This window comes from Mesocricetus auratus, unplaced genomic scaffold (assembly GCF_017639785.1).
Source record: "Mesocricetus auratus isolate SY011 unplaced genomic scaffold, BCM_Maur_2.0 Super-Scaffold_100006, whole genome shotgun sequence".
Taxonomy (NCBI): Eukaryota; Metazoa; Chordata; class Mammalia; order Rodentia; family Cricetidae; genus Mesocricetus; species Mesocricetus auratus.
This window is the reverse complement of record NW_024429190.1, coordinates 11,395,208-11,410,066: the sequence shown is the minus strand read 5'-3', so window position 1 is coordinate 11,410,066 and position 14,859 is coordinate 11,395,208. Positions and strand designations below refer to the sequence as shown.

The following is a 14,859-nucleotide window of genomic DNA, read 5'->3' as shown; positions in this document are numbered from 1 at the left end:
CTCTTGGTACATACAGCTATCAACTGTTGGGCTTAAATTTAAATTCACTAACACTCTCATATACTGACCCTTACAGGAACCCTGGCAGGAAGCTGTGACCCCGAAAGATGTGGAGATTACCAAAAGCCACTCATTGAGTTAAAAGCTTGAGACAGAGGTTGGAGCAAGACTCCTGGAGCAACTTTTTTTTCCTAGCTAAGACCACAGTGCTTCCCCAGGGCCAAGAGAACATCACTGTGTGATTTAAAGATGGAGAGGGCTGAAGAAATGGCTCAACAATTGAGAGCACTGGGTTCAATTCTCAACACCCACCAGGCAGCTCACAGCCATTTGTAACTCCAGTTGCAGAGATCCAATGCCTCCTTGGGCACCACAACACCCATTCACTGTAGCTAATGGTTTAAAGGTAATGTCTATCAGGCTTATGTGTTGAAACCAGAATTCTTTGGAAGTTAATGGAAAACTCCAAATGGTGGAGTCTCCCAGGGTCTGCATGGGGCTTGGGCATGGTGCAAACCACCAAGACCAGGGGTTAACAGAGTGCAGAAGCGGGGTCTCAGGAGCAGTTTTCATTTATTTGCTGATAGCGGTAGTCACACACTTCAAACACAGCAGCAGCCAGAGGCTGCGTGTCGGGCGGGGCCACAGCTTGCTTGTACAGGTGGCCCATGAAGGGTGACTTCAGATGCATCCTCAGGCTGAGCCCCAGCTCCAGGCGAACTGGTGGCAGGTGGAGGTCCTCCTTCTGGCCGTCATTCACGGGGTCACTCCTTGTTCTCATAGTTGTGCTTGATGTGTTTCCATAACTTCTGCATGGAGACACAACAACAGCTAATTAAAACCTCCGTCCTTGCCGGGCGTTGGTGGCGCACACCTTTAATCCCAGCACTCGGGAGGCAGAGGCAGGTGGATCTCTGTGAGTTCGAGGCCAGGCTGGACCGACAGCCTCCAAAACAATACAGAGAAACCCTGTCTCAAAAAACCAAAAAAAAAAAAAAAAAAAAAACCTCCGTCCTCACACAACCACGCTTGTCGTCCAAAGCAAAGACCCTGAGAAATCAGTGTCAAACCCTGATTAGAAAAAAGTACAGTCGCCTGGCCCTTTGAGTCCAGCACTGACACAGCAAAGGCAGGTGGATCTCTGAATCTGAGAGTTCCACAGACACAAATGCGGTGTACAGACACACAAGCAGGCAAACATACACCTGTAAAACTGAAACAATAAAATTTAAAAACAAGCAAACCAAAAAAGAAGAGAAGGCAACCAGTAGAGAAGCCGGGCGGTGGTGGCTCACGCCTTTAATCCCAGCATTTGGGAGGCAGACACAGGTGGCTCTCTGAGTTCAAGGACAGCCTGGTCCACAGAGCCCGTTCGAGAAAAGTCAGTGCTACACAGAGACATTGTCTCGAAAAACAAACAAAAAAGAAAACCAGTGGAGGAACAGCCTGGGCTTCTGTGCCAGACCTTACCCAGTACAGCCACAATCTCATGACATGAATAAAACACGCACAGAGCCTGGAACGGTTAAATCAAAAAGGACTCGCCATTTCCTACTTTATGTTCCCACGTTCTCCAAGGCATGCAGTGAATGCTATCTTCCAGTGGTATCCTCTACTATGAACCGTGGCAGCTCATCGGCGTGAGTCCTAAATCTCACATTGCAGGGGTTGGGAGCATCGGTGTGTCCTACCACACATTCCCACACAATCATTTACCAGGTGAGTCTGGAGGTACAGGCTCAAGGCAATGATCTCAGAACCCGGTCCTGGTAAGGGAAGACTTGAGTTTCATCCTCCCTCCTCCCTCCCAGACACCCTTCAGGCGGGCCCAAGGTCAGCACGGCCCAGGCCCTCACCCCCTCGTTGATGTGCTCGTAGATCGCGTCTGCGCCCTGATCGAAGGCGCGCTCGAAGAAAAGGGCGCCCACTACGATGGTGAGGGCGAAGGTGGAAGTCCTGCGGAACAGCAGTGAGTACAGACGCGAAGCAATCGTGGGGGCCATGCTTCCTCGCTACCGACCTGGCACCACTGAGCCTGCGTAGAGACCGACTTCTCGCTCCAACCGAAAGTTTCCATGCGCACTGCTTTATGGGAATTGTAGTTCCTCCTCTGTATCTCAGAGTTGACGTTTTTGAATCGCACAGAAACCAATGGTGTACTTAGGATATCAGATTCTTACGATGTTGATATTCACACAGCCAAAGTTTGGCAAAATTTATTATCCTTTTTTCTCCTCAATTATTTCTTTCTGTTTGACTTTTTTTTGAACTACAACTCCCAAAAGCCTTTTGGCGTCCCCATCTTCCCCCGCGCTGTCTCGCCTTAGCGGGCTGTCTTCTCGTATAAACTAGGAAGGACTACGAATCCCAGCGAGCAGAGCGCGACTCGAGAACGCAAGAGGAGGAGCCCGGAGCCGTCCAGCCACGGAGCCAGGTATCTTTGGATAGACGTCCTGGTCCGAGTTCTAGGCTACTTCTACCCAGAATAGCGAGCTCTTCGCTCCAAATCCGCGCTATCAGCATTTTCTGGCATAGGGAGTGGGTAGAGAGGCGAGGGGAGCTGGGCTCCCGCGGCTTCATCTCGCCTCTCTGTCTTCCGTGAACCTGTACTCCGGGTGTAGGTTTGGAGGTGGCAAACGTCGGCTCCCAGCCACGCCTCAAGAGAAAAAGGTGGCTCTGCCTTTGCTTTCTGCCCGCCCAGAACCCTGTCCTCGAAGGCGGGCCACCTGGTTGTAAAAGGCACCCCACAGATGCTTGCTTATCTGAGGATTCCCTCGCGCTCTTGCGCTGGTCCCCAGGAGATGAAACGTCCCAGCTCTTCGTGGAGTGCTCGGGCTAGTGTGTGGGTAATGGAGAGGCCCAGCGCTTCTGGAAGTGGGACTTTGTACTGGAGAAAATTGAATGCTTGGACAGGTTGGTGGTGCTCTTTAAGCCTGGGCAGCCACTTAACGGAGGACTGAATATGTAGTAGCAGGGTAAACAGGGCAATGTTTGCGCAAAGTGTTAGAGGCAGTTGCAAGCTTGAGAAAATGTAGAGTGGACTCTGAATAGGTGGCCTGAGGTCATTTCTAGTCTGGCCTTGTAACCCGTGGTAAGGAGTCCTTTATTTTTTTCCTAATTGCACTAGGGAGTCACTGAAGGGTTTTAAACTGAAATGTGTCAAGATCTTATTTACATTTTAATGTTATCTTTCTGGCTTCTTGATAGAAAATAGACTAAAGAGGGGTTATTACAGGGGAAGGTGATTTAGAGTAGAGTGAATTAGAATACTCATCAGATTTGAGATGCATTTTGAGAGGTAGGATAGACCCAGCAAACTAGCAGACAGACGAGTGCAAAATAAGAGGAGCTAAAAGCTGAGCTCAAGTCGGGACAGTAGCGCATGCCTTTAATCCCAGCACTTGGGTGGTAGAGGCAGGCGGATCTCTGTGGATTTGAGGCCAGCCTGGTTTACAGAGCAAGTTCCAGGACAGCCAGAGCTGTTAATACAGAGAAACCCTGTCTCAAATAAAAGAAAATAAAAACTGAGCTCCATTGTGCAGACTTTTAGTCCCAGCACTCTGGAAAGTTCAAGGCCAACCTGGTTTATGGATTCCAGGACAGCCAGGGCTACACAGACAAACCCTGTCCTGAAAAACCAACCAACCAAACAAACAAAAACCAAAAAACAAAATTAACATCTAGGGGGAAAATCAAAGTTTGACCTCAGAGACTAAATGCTTTTTGTTTGATTGTTTTGAGACAAGTTTTCACACTCGATCTGACTGGCCTGAAACCAGCTATGTATAGACTAGTCTGACTCTGAACTAGTGATCCTCCTGTCTGTCTCTGGAAGACTGAAATTATAGACAAGCACCACTATGCCCGGCCTGTAAATTGTCTGTGTGTTTAAGATTTTTAAATTATGGTAAGATACACATACTGGGCGAAGTGGTTGATATGTGCTCCTGGATAGCAGTGCCCACAGGAGAGAGTATCCCATCCCTAGGAGCTGGAGTTAGAGGTGGAGTGTGAGCTATCCTGTGTGGGTGCCAGCTACCAAACTTGGGTCCTCTGTTAGAGTAGCACCTGCTCTTAACATGCTCTCCAGCTCTGTAAATTGTGTTTCCTGTGAATTGTCCCAAGTGGAAACATCTAGGGTGAATGGGGTTGATGCTGAGATTTAGAGGACCTCTCTGAGACTGACTGGCACATGACTGTAATCCCAACTCTTGGGAGGTGGCGGCAGGAGGAGCAGAAGTTCAAAGTTATCCTGGATACATAGTGTTTGAGGCCAGCCTGGACTACATTAGACTCTTTCTCTAAGTGAATGAATGAATCAGGTTAAACCAAAGGCTGATCTCCAGGCCTAGCTCTTCTTCTGACTCTATGTGACCTGATCAGGCCTGAGTATCTACTTCATATGACCTGTAAAGAGCAGCAGTAAAGCTGTTAGGGACTAGAAGGGAAAGTGGACAACATTGAGGATGTGCTCTGGGTATTTGTGCTTGCAAAGCATCCTGGTAACTCCTGGCAGGAAGTTGTGAACCTGCGGGGAAAGACTACTTAGGTCCAACTGATCACCTGCAAGAGACCTAAAACAAATTTGGTCGATTGCAAGTTCAGAGGACAGGGAGTCATTTTATGTGGGATGGGTAGGGTGACTACAGGGAGGTAAAGGTGTGCTTTATTTTATTTATTTAACCCTTACTTAAAGCGTTATTTTTATACATTTATTATTTTTATCTTGTGTGTGTGAGTGTTTTGCCTGAATGTTTGTGTGTATGAGCACCACACTTGTGCTTTGGGTCCCTTAGAACGGGAATTATGGATAGTTGTGGCCTGCCATGTGGATACTGGAGACTGAATGCAGGTTCTCTGCAAGAGAAACAAATGCTTTCAACCACTGAGCCATCATCCAAGCCTCCATATTTTTATTATTATTATTATTTTGGTTTTTCGAGACAGGGTTTCTCTGTATTGTTTTGAAGGCTGTCCTGGACTCGCTCTGTAGACCAGGCTGGCCTCCAACTCACAGAGATCTGCCTGCCTCTGCCTCCCTAGTGCTGGGATTAAAGGCATGTGTCACCAACACCTGGTTTCTTCTTCTTCTTCTTCTTCTTCTTCTTCTTCTTCTTCTTCTTCTTCTTCTTCTTCTTCTTCTTCTTCTTCTTCTTGTTATTATTATTATTACTATTATTATTATTTTGGGAGCAGGGAGACAGGCTTTTTTGTGTAGCAGTTCTGGAACTCACTCTGTAGACCAGGCTGACTTCAAACTCACAGAGATCTACCTGCCTCTGCCTCCCAAGTTCTGGGATTGAAGGCGTGCACCACTATGCCCAACCTTAATTTTATTTTCATTTTTTAGGGGACTGGAGAGATGGCTCATTGGTTAAGAGCACTGGCTGCTCTTCTAGAGGACTTGGGTTTAATTCCCAAGATCCATATGGCAATTCACAGCTGTTTGTAACGTCAGTTCCGGGCAACCTGACACCCTCACTCACAAAACACCAATACACATAAAATAAAATTTTAAAAAATAAAGAAAATAAAACATGTTTTTCAGTTTTTTAGTCTATTTTTTGCTGCTTTTGTTTTTTGAGACAGGGTTTCTCTCTGTACCTTTGGATTCTATCCTGGAACTCATTCTGTAGATCAGGCTGGCCTTTAACTCGCAGATATCTTCCTGCCTCCTCCTCCTCCTGAGTGCTGGAATTAAAGGCATGAGCCACCACTGCCCAGCAAAAAAATTAAATTTTTTTTCTAAATAATGTAACTGTTGAGTTCAAGGCCAACCTGGTTTACAGAGTGAGTTCCAGGGCAGGCTCCAAAGCTATACAGAGAAACCCTGTCTTGAAGAAATATATATATTGAGGCACGCATAGTGGTGCTTAACTGTAATCCCAGCACTCTGGGAGGCTAAATCAGAAATTTTGAAAGTTAGAAGCCAGCCTTAGGCTATGAAGTGAGACTGTCTCAGTGGGGAGAAAAAAATCTTCAATGTTCTACACAAAAATTTAGAGAAATAAGAAAACAACCTTAACTTTCTTTTTGATTAATGTTTGAACTCAAGTTGAACAAACTGAATTCCTCTAGACACTCAGCTCTACTTACAGTTTAATTACATTCCCTCAAACATTTAACTCCATTTATAATTTTAATATATTTGATTTTCTTTTTAAGTACTTGGGATGCATAACCTAACAAGCTCAATTTCCTCAAGGATACTTAGTTACTAGCAAATTTAATTAATTAAGTTTATACTGAATTTAAATTTTTTACAAACAATTCAATACTTTTTTAAATTGTGCATAGGGATGGAATTCATAAACACATCTCTATACAAACTTATTATGTACTTTGGCTCTTTCTTATTATTTCCAAATGTTCCCACACATAGTTCTGCTTCTACTTTCGCATCTTATATGCATTTATGATTTTTATGTATCTGTATAAAACCTAGGAGTTACAGATGGAATATTATAATTGTTTTTCTGAGTCTGACTCACTTCCCTTAATATGATGTTGTATCCATTTCCCGTAAGTGACATAATTTTGTTATTTATGGTTAGGTAAAATTCCATTGTGTATATATGTCCCATTTCCTTAATCCATTTGCTGTTGGTGGACACCTAGACTGACCCCATAATGTGGCTGTTATGAACACGTGCAGGTGTTTGTGCTGCGTTGACGATCTGAGTCCTTCAGGTATTACCCAAGAGTGGTCTGGCTGAGTGCAGGCTAGCTGTATGTTAGTTTTTGAGGAGCCGTCCTACTGATTTCCACAGTGCTGGACTAATAAACACTCCCACAGGAAGTGTATGGGAAGGGGTCTGTTTCCTGAAGTATCCTCTCCAGCCAGCATTTGTTGTTTTCTAATGATAGCTGTTCTGAAGGGAGGAGATGGAGCCCTGTAGTACTTCTGTTGTTTTGAGAAAGGGTCTCTTCCCTATGGAGTTCTGACTGTCTTGGAACTCACTGTGTAGACCAAACTGGCCTTGAACTCACTGTGATCTATCTGCCTGGTTCAGCCTCCTGAGTGCTGGGATTAAAAGCGTGCACCATTACACCTAGCTTACTATTTTTTTAATTGAAAAACATTTTTCATAGAATATGTATATATGTTGTTTTTTGTTTGTTTTGTTTTTCTGAGGCAGGATTTCTCTAGGTAGCCCTGGCTGGCCTGGAACTGTCCTCAAGCCACATAGTATATATTGGTCATATTTTGACCCTCTCCCAGTTCCTCCCAGATTCTCCCCCACCTCCCTATCCACACAGCTGTGTGTTCTTTCTCTCTCTTTATAGTTCAGTACTTTTTTAAAAACTTGAAACAGGACGAGAAATTATGGGGGGTTAACTCAGTTGGTGGAGTGTTTGATCTTCAGCATGGTGTAACCTGGAGTGAGTGATGTACATTACCCAGCAATCCCAGCACTAGGAAGGCAGAGGCAGAGGGGGGTCAGAAGTTCAAGGTCATTCCCAACTGCATAAGTCGGTTGAGAGCAGTTTGAGCTACCGAAGACACTGCCTCAGCTCAACTCAACACACACACTCATACACTAGGCCCTATCCCTCACATGACCGGAGAATATAGGGGAAGGGGAAGTGGACCCTAAGACGACATTTTTTAGCACTTGGGTCATTCTAACAGAGTTTCTAATCATTTACTGCTAACCTCTCAACCTAAAACCCTAAATCTAATATCGATTTCTGAGCTATGTCTTATCAGTTACCTGATATTTTAACTCTTGTGTAGCTTTGAAGCCTGTCCTGGAACTTACTCTGTAGACCAGGCTGGCCTTGAACTCACAGAGATTTGCCTACTTCTGCCTCCCAAACGCTGGGATTAAAGGTGTGCGCCACCATGCCCAGCCTCAATTTTTTTTTTTTTAATGCTAGGAATGCTTTTAGGCCAGGCAGTGATGGCACTTTCCAGATCTGCTAAGTCAGAATTTCTGAGACTTGGCCCAGGACACGTTTTGGACAGGGAGAGTAGTAGATGTAGAACCCAGAGCCACCGTGTCCTAGTCATGTGCTTTCCTATTGCACCAATCTGCCACGGGAGGCTATTTCTATTTCTCGTGTGTGTGTGTGTGTGTGTGTGTGTGTGTGTGTGTGTGTGTGTGTGTGTGTGTGTCTGTGTGTGTGTGTGGTGTGTTTATGAAATTATCTTTACCTAGTGAGCCATCTCCCCAGCCCAAGACTTCATTTTCAACAAGGATTTCATAGACATTTTGAGTAGGGCTGGTTTTAGGAGGGTTGGGATGGTGCATGATGCAGGCCAGGCAGCAGGGGACCTTGGCTACAGGTGAGGGTGTGAGGTCTGGCTTGAGCAATGTGACACTGATGACAGAGGAGGAAGAGGCAGACATGATGGTTTGCAGTCCAGTATTTAGTTCAGGAGCTTCCTTCAAAGTATTTTTGTCTCTTATTTGGAAACTCCAGCCTCCTGAGACCTGTAACCATCTGATGAGAAACCGTCTGTAGCTTGTGATCTGGAGCCCAGAACCAGGTGCAGCCAACCTTCACAAGACGTTGCTAGGGCAGACTGGTTAGAACCAAGGTTCCTTGATGCTCACCTAACAGGAGCTGAAAGAAATATTTTGTCCTTTTCAACTTCCACACAAGCTGATTTATCCAGGTGAACAAAGTCCTTGGAACCATCTATGGCAGCCTCCTAAGGGAGAAAGAGTAAAGTTTATCCTTGTCTGGCAGATCTAAACCCAGAGCTTCACATGAACCAAATAAATGCTCTACTACTGAGCCACGTCTCAGTTCCTACTTTTGTTTTGGTTTTTCGAGACAGGGTTTCTCTGTATTGTTTTGGAGGCTGTGCCATCAATGCCCGGGCTCCTCAGTTCCTACTTAAAAGTTTTAAAAAATGTTTGTGTGTGTGTCTGTGTCTGTGTGTGTGTGTGTGTGTGTGTGTGTGTGTGTGTGTGTGTGTGTGAGAGAGAGAGAGAGAGAGAGAGAGAGAGAGAGAGAGAGAGAGAGAGAGAGAGAGAGAGAGAATCAGAGACAGAGACAGAGACATATGTACTTGGTGCCCATGGAGGTCAAAAGAGGACATTGAATCCTCTAGACCTGGAGATAGGGATTGTTGTGTCTCTCACAACATGTGAGTGCTGAGAACTCAACCCTGGTCCTCTGCAAGAGCAGTGAACGAGTGCTCTCTAAACCGCTGAGCCTTCTCTCCAGTCCCGTTTTGGGGCAGGGTCTCACTTGTAGCCATAACTGGCCTAGACCAGACTGCAACGTAGACCAGTCTGGGCTCAGACTCACAAAGGTCTGCCTGTACCTCCAGTGTGCTAGGGTTAAAAACATGAGACACCACAGTCTGTTCAGTTCCTACTGTTTGGAGGGAATATTTTTGGTTTTAAAGGTTTTCAAACAATCTGCACTAAATATAGATCTTCTTATAAGAATAGAAAAAGCCGGGCGGTGGGGGCGCACGCCTTTAATCCCAGCACTCGGGAGGCAGAGGCAGACGGATCTCTGTGAGTTTGAGGCTGGGCTTGAGTTTACAGAGATCCACCTGCCTCTACCTTCCCAGGAGTGTGTGCACTACAACACCCAGCCGTTAGATGTTTTTTTTTTTTTTTCCGAGACAGGGTTTCTCTGCATTGTTTTTTTGGAGGCTGTCCTGGGACTAGCTCTGTAGACCAGGCTGGCCTCGAACTCACAGAGATCCGCCTGCCTCTGCCTCCCGAGCGCTGGGATTAAAGGCGTGCGCCACCAACGCCAGGCGCATTAGATGGTTTTAAAAATTCGTTTATTCCACTGTGTTAGTTGTCTTTGATGTATGACAAACTACCCCACCCCCAAAACTTGGAGACTTAAATCAGTAAACTTTTTATTTTTTTTTGAGACAATGTCCTAGCTGGCTTGGAACTCAGTCTGGCTTTGAATTCCCAGAGATTCACTGCCTCCAGCATGTGCTACCAACAAATATTATCTCATGTTGATTCTGAGGGTCAGGAATTTGGTTGGCGCTTAGCTGGATGATTCTAGTTCAACTGTCAGCTAGGGTCATCTGAGATTGGCTTGGTCTGGAAGGAGGCACTGAGGAGTGGGCAAGTGGGGTGGCTGTCAGGTTCTCAGGCCCTGGACCATGTGGGCTTTGCCATCAACACTGTCCACTGTGTGGTAACTAGCTACCCACAGACTGACTGATTAGAGAAAGAGAGAGCCAAGTTAGAGGCTGAGTTGTAACTTGTCCTTGGAAGTAGCATGACCCTTCTTGGTCATATGGATAAACTCTGCCACAGCTGAGAAGGGACTGTGTTAGTTGGGAAAGCTGGGAGGAAGTTCACTGGGGTGGAGAGGCTGAACTCCTCCCACGAATGGGTACTGAGCACTGTTGGTATGCTGAGCACCCAGCATGTGTGACTGGTCCTCAGAGGCATCTTGAAAACCATGTCATCAGCCCACCTCCCAGATGAAGGACAGAGGGAAATTCACAGCCATGGGCAGTGGGGATGGAGTTCAGACCTGGGCTGAGGGGTTGCAGGGCTTCTCAACTGGTATTTCCTATTGTGGTCATGGGACCAACAGACTACTGTTGCCCAGTATCCTGCTGTGTGTTCCCAACTTGGAGAGGATCAGCATTTGGTATTTTAAGTACAGTTTCTATGGAAGGTGTATAGCCATCTTGAGTTAGGAACTCTGTGCGTAGGAAAAACTAGCCTTCTAGGGTCAGTCTGAGCCTGACTGCAGGCTCTTTCTGCTTCACTCCGTCACCTACCACCCTAGACTATTGCTCTGAGGACCTGGGAGCAGTGCCTGCTTAGATCGTGGTCCTAACCCAGACTGCTGAATTGGTAGGCCCCCAACAGCCTCAGCTTGCTGGGCATGAGGTGGGAGTTCATCCCAGAGTGGCTAGGAGACAAGCACAGGACCGAGGGCTGGGTGAGAAGGCTGTGTTTGCGGTCCAGCATTGCAGTAGCTATAGGTGCTCCTGTATGCAAGGCCCTCCTGCATTTCCTTGGCACTTCCTTTGGAGCAGGGTCCTGAGCAGGCAGCCTTGGACCATCCCTACAGACCAATTCGGATCCCTCAAATCCCAACAGGAGACGTGGTACTGGGACACGCTGTGCTATTTGTGGACACGTGTTAAAGCTCTCCCTTACTGTTTACCTGGATTCTGATGGTGTCATAATTAGATGAAACGGCAAGTGAGCATGAGGGCAGCATGTGGTGAGTACAAGTCTAAGATAATTACAGTGTATATTCCACCCCTGGCCAAGGCCAAGCTGTTGGCTTTTTTTAGCCCTGTGCCAACGATGCACACAGTGGGAGGAGCTATACTGATGAAGTGCAAATGTGGTCTCCACTGTAGCCTCAGAGGGCAGTGGGAGGGGGTAATGAGCTCTAGAGCCCTGCTCTGGAGTGCTTCGGCTGTGGGCCTCCCGCAGAGAATGGCAGGGAAGGGCCACAGGCTGAGGCGTGGGGCTCTCAATATCACTAGTCCGGAGCCTTCAGCATGAGACACTTATCACTAGCAGTCATTGTCACCATTATTGTCAACTCTGCCAGCTGTGAGCAGATGAGGAGCCCTGATAAGCTCATGGACAGAGCAGACCCCACTTCAGAGGACCTCCGTGAAGGTGAAGTAAGAGTGAACGTGGGGCTGGGGATCTACAGCTCAGTGTAGAGTGTGCACAAGGCTCTTTCAATCTCCAAAGCCCTTTGGGCACTGCAGAGATGGCTCAGCCGTTAGCACTAACGCTCTTCCAGAGGACCCAGGTCCAGTTCCTGGCATCCACACGGCGGCTCAAAGCCATCTGTAACTCCAGTTCCAGGGGATCCAGTGTCGTCTTCTGGCCACTGGCCACTGCACATGTGTGGTACATATACATATATGCAGTGAAAGCACTCATACACATAAGAATAAAGAAAAGGGTTTTTCAAGAATGAAAGAGAGATGCCAGCATGCATGAGTCAAATCTGAATCAGTTTCCCTTCACCTCACCCGTCTCTTTTCTTCCCTCTTGTTCCTCTGTGGGCAGAGGTTGGTCATTGGGCCTGGAGGATTCTTAGGCGCAGTGACACAGCCAGGATTGGGGGGTAAGTTCTATGGCAGCTCCACAACAGAACAGGTCAGAACTGTGTAAGAGTCAGGTGTCCTGTGTGGCAGGGGCTGCTGGAGTGGTGGTGGCATCAAGCGAGGCGGAGGAGGGCGTGGCTCTGCAAGCCACTCATTTCTTATGCCAGCAGTGTGTTCTTGACACTTGGGGGTGGTGGTGGCATAGACAGGCTTCTTTGTCCTTGAGCCTGTGTTCTAGAGGGGGAAGGAGGCCCACAAGAGAATAAGCCTGCATGCAGAGTGAGATATGAGGGTCCTGCAGTTTTCAAAAGTGCACACCTTTAATCTCAGCACTCAGGAGGCAGAGGCCGGAAGATCTGAGTTAGAGGCTACCCTGGTCTACAGAGTAAGTTCTAGAACACCCAGGGCTATCCAGAGAAACCCTGTCTCAAAACAAAAACAAAGTACTGAATATGTGTAGTTTTTTTTCTCGTCATCATTCCCTAAACAATACAATAAAAAAGTTTCCATAACATTTACATTTACTGGGTATTATAAATAAATACTCCAGAGATTATTTAAAATGCACAGGAGGCTGTATATGGGTTAATGGAAATTCTGTGACAGTTATATAAAGGATGAGATGGGGGAGGTGATATCCATGAGGGTCCTGGAACCCATCTCCGGTGGATGCTGAGAAGCCATTGTGCTTTGAGACCCTGGTTGTATAGCTAAGGACACTCTCAATACATGAGAGAACTTTGCAGAGGGCATTGGCATGAGAATCTGCTATGTAGTCCCAGAGGACTTAAGTTTCACTAGCTTAAACATTCTCCCTTGGCCATGAATAGCCAGCCCTGGCATCTGTTGAAACTCTGGGGAGCCAGCAGATGCTGTTGTTACCATGTACCTGGTCCCTGAGAGCGATACCACCTGTGTTCTTGGTGGAGAGTGGGGCTGGACCATTCTGTGTTCAGGACAGGGTCTAGCTCACTGCTGAAGTTGAGGATGAATCATGGTGGAGAAGGCTTAGTCAGCACACCACGCTACTGTCTGGCCCCAGGCATAGACACTCCAGCTGTCTCCCTTCTGTCAACTCAGGGTCAAGGAGCATAGTGGTACAGGGGACGCTCTGAGCAAGGATGCCTGGCGGTGGCATGAATGATTCTGTTTACAGTGTGGCAAGATGCTGTACCTGGCTAGGAGGTTTTGCAGGCTGCCCCTTAATATGTGCCCAAGCCCTCAGTGGGGAGCAGCTGGATCAGGCTCCTAGACCTTCTTGTCTGGAGAGGTCACCTTGCTAAAGGCCAGCTCCTGCCAAGGCATGACTTTGAGCACCTGGCTATGGGCACAACCTGGGGATGGGTGAAAAGTACCGAGCCTCTACTGTTATCCCTGGGCAGTAGAGGATACAGAGCCATCATGCAACATGGAAGTCTGGTCTGTGGCGCTGAGGGTCCAGTCCCACCTCTGCCTTCCATGCTGTGGACTTTGGTAACCCCAGGGTCCTCTCAAATACTCACTTGCCTTTTCTGCAGTGTCAGCTGGCTAATTCCAGGAGTCACTTGAACACTGACATCCAGTTTCGTCAGGCCTGTAATAATGATGGAATTGATAGCTAGGTGTGTTCAGTGGAAACATGAATGCTCTGATGCTCACAGACACCCATGGGCCACTCTTAACATCCCTGGTTTCATAGGAAATAGTCAGAGACAAACGACTGTTAAGACCAGAGTTAGAAAGCGGTAGCCTTGGCTTTAAATTTAGACTTGAACTCTACAGCCCAGCCCTTACCCCTTGACCCATATGACCTCCCTAGAAACTATACTAGGTGATAACAGGGCCTGGGGCCCAGCCATCCTAACAGTGACAGTTGAGTGAATGGCACTGTTTGGGCACCTTCTTATCTCACCTACAGAGGTCCTTAGAGATAGCCTGGTTTGACCAGCCTCTGCTACTGCACAATAAGGTCCTTGGAGGGCAATGACAGACCTGTAGACTTGTCTGGGATAGCCAGAAGAAGGTATGGGTGGGCAGCTGTGGCTCTTAGACGAGGTTCATAAAGGAGGTTTGCCACCACGTATGTGTGTATGTATGGCGGGGAGGGTCACATAAACACAGTCCCTCTGGGGCTTATTTGGTTTCTGGTGTGGCTGAGTAGGCAGTCAGAGGCATGTGACCTAGATCTCCTACTGGGCTAGTGTTTGCAATGGTGTGAATAGAGGCTTCCCTGTTCTGAAACCTGTTGTATGACCAGGGCAGGTCATGGTATCTCTCTGACCCTCAGCCTTCTCATTCGTAAGTAGGTTTTGGTACATATGTTTTGGGTTTCAAAGGGACCGGCATGGTACTGGGGTGAGTGAATAGTAAAGTGTTATTATGATTTGTTAGTAATGCAGACCTCCTACCTGGGTTCTAAGCCCAGCTCAGCTGCCTTCTAGTAGTGTAACCTTGACTGAGGTACTTTACATCTTGGGGTCCCAGTGCCCTTCTCCTGAGGTCTCATGGGCATCCCTTGTAGGTCATGCCAAGGCCTATGTGGGAGATGCATGCAAAGCTCTTAGCCAGTGTATGACTGATGCTCAGAACCACAGCTCCAAAAATATTTTCTGAGCACTTGCTTCATGCTAAACTTGAGTGTTAGCTTCAGTCCACAGTCCTTTTACTTGTGGTGCTAGAGATTGAACCTATTGGCACGTGTGCACTGGGCAAGAAAGAGCTTTGCCACTGATCTATAGACTAACCTTAATATGTAAATTTGTATTAGCATATTTCTCTATATTACTCCTGAAATACTAGCTGTCATTCAAATCACTGCTTCATATTCACACAGTAAAATACAGGTGTCGAGA

At 47.0% G+C, this 14,859-nt stretch overlaps 2 protein-coding genes across 2 annotated transcripts in view; one reads left to right on the top strand and one right to left on the bottom strand.

Moving 5' to 3' along the window:
- Nucleotides 1-556: 556 nt before the first annotated feature.
- Nucleotides 557-2,049, bottom strand: LOC101839373 (cytochrome b-c1 complex subunit 9). Its single transcript, XM_040746797.1, has 2 exons — nt 1,857-2,049; nt 557-809 (listed from the first exon to the last, which is right to left on the bottom strand). Exons 1-2 carry the CDS (start codon nt 2,001-2,003, stop codon nt 765-767), a joined length of 192 nt encoding a protein of 63 aa, XP_040602731.1. The 5' UTR covers nt 2,004-2,049; the 3' UTR covers nt 557-764.
- A 114-nt stretch (nt 2,050-2,163) lies between these two features.
- Zmat5 (zinc finger matrin-type 5) overlaps nt 2,164-14,859 on the top strand; it is a 28,750-nt gene continuing 16,054 nt past the window's right edge. Inside the window, exon 1 of the mRNA XM_013112422.3 lies at nt 2,164-2,434. The gene's annotated coding sequence lies outside the window, so the exon portion shown is untranslated. The remainder of the gene's footprint in view (nt 2,435-14,859) is intronic.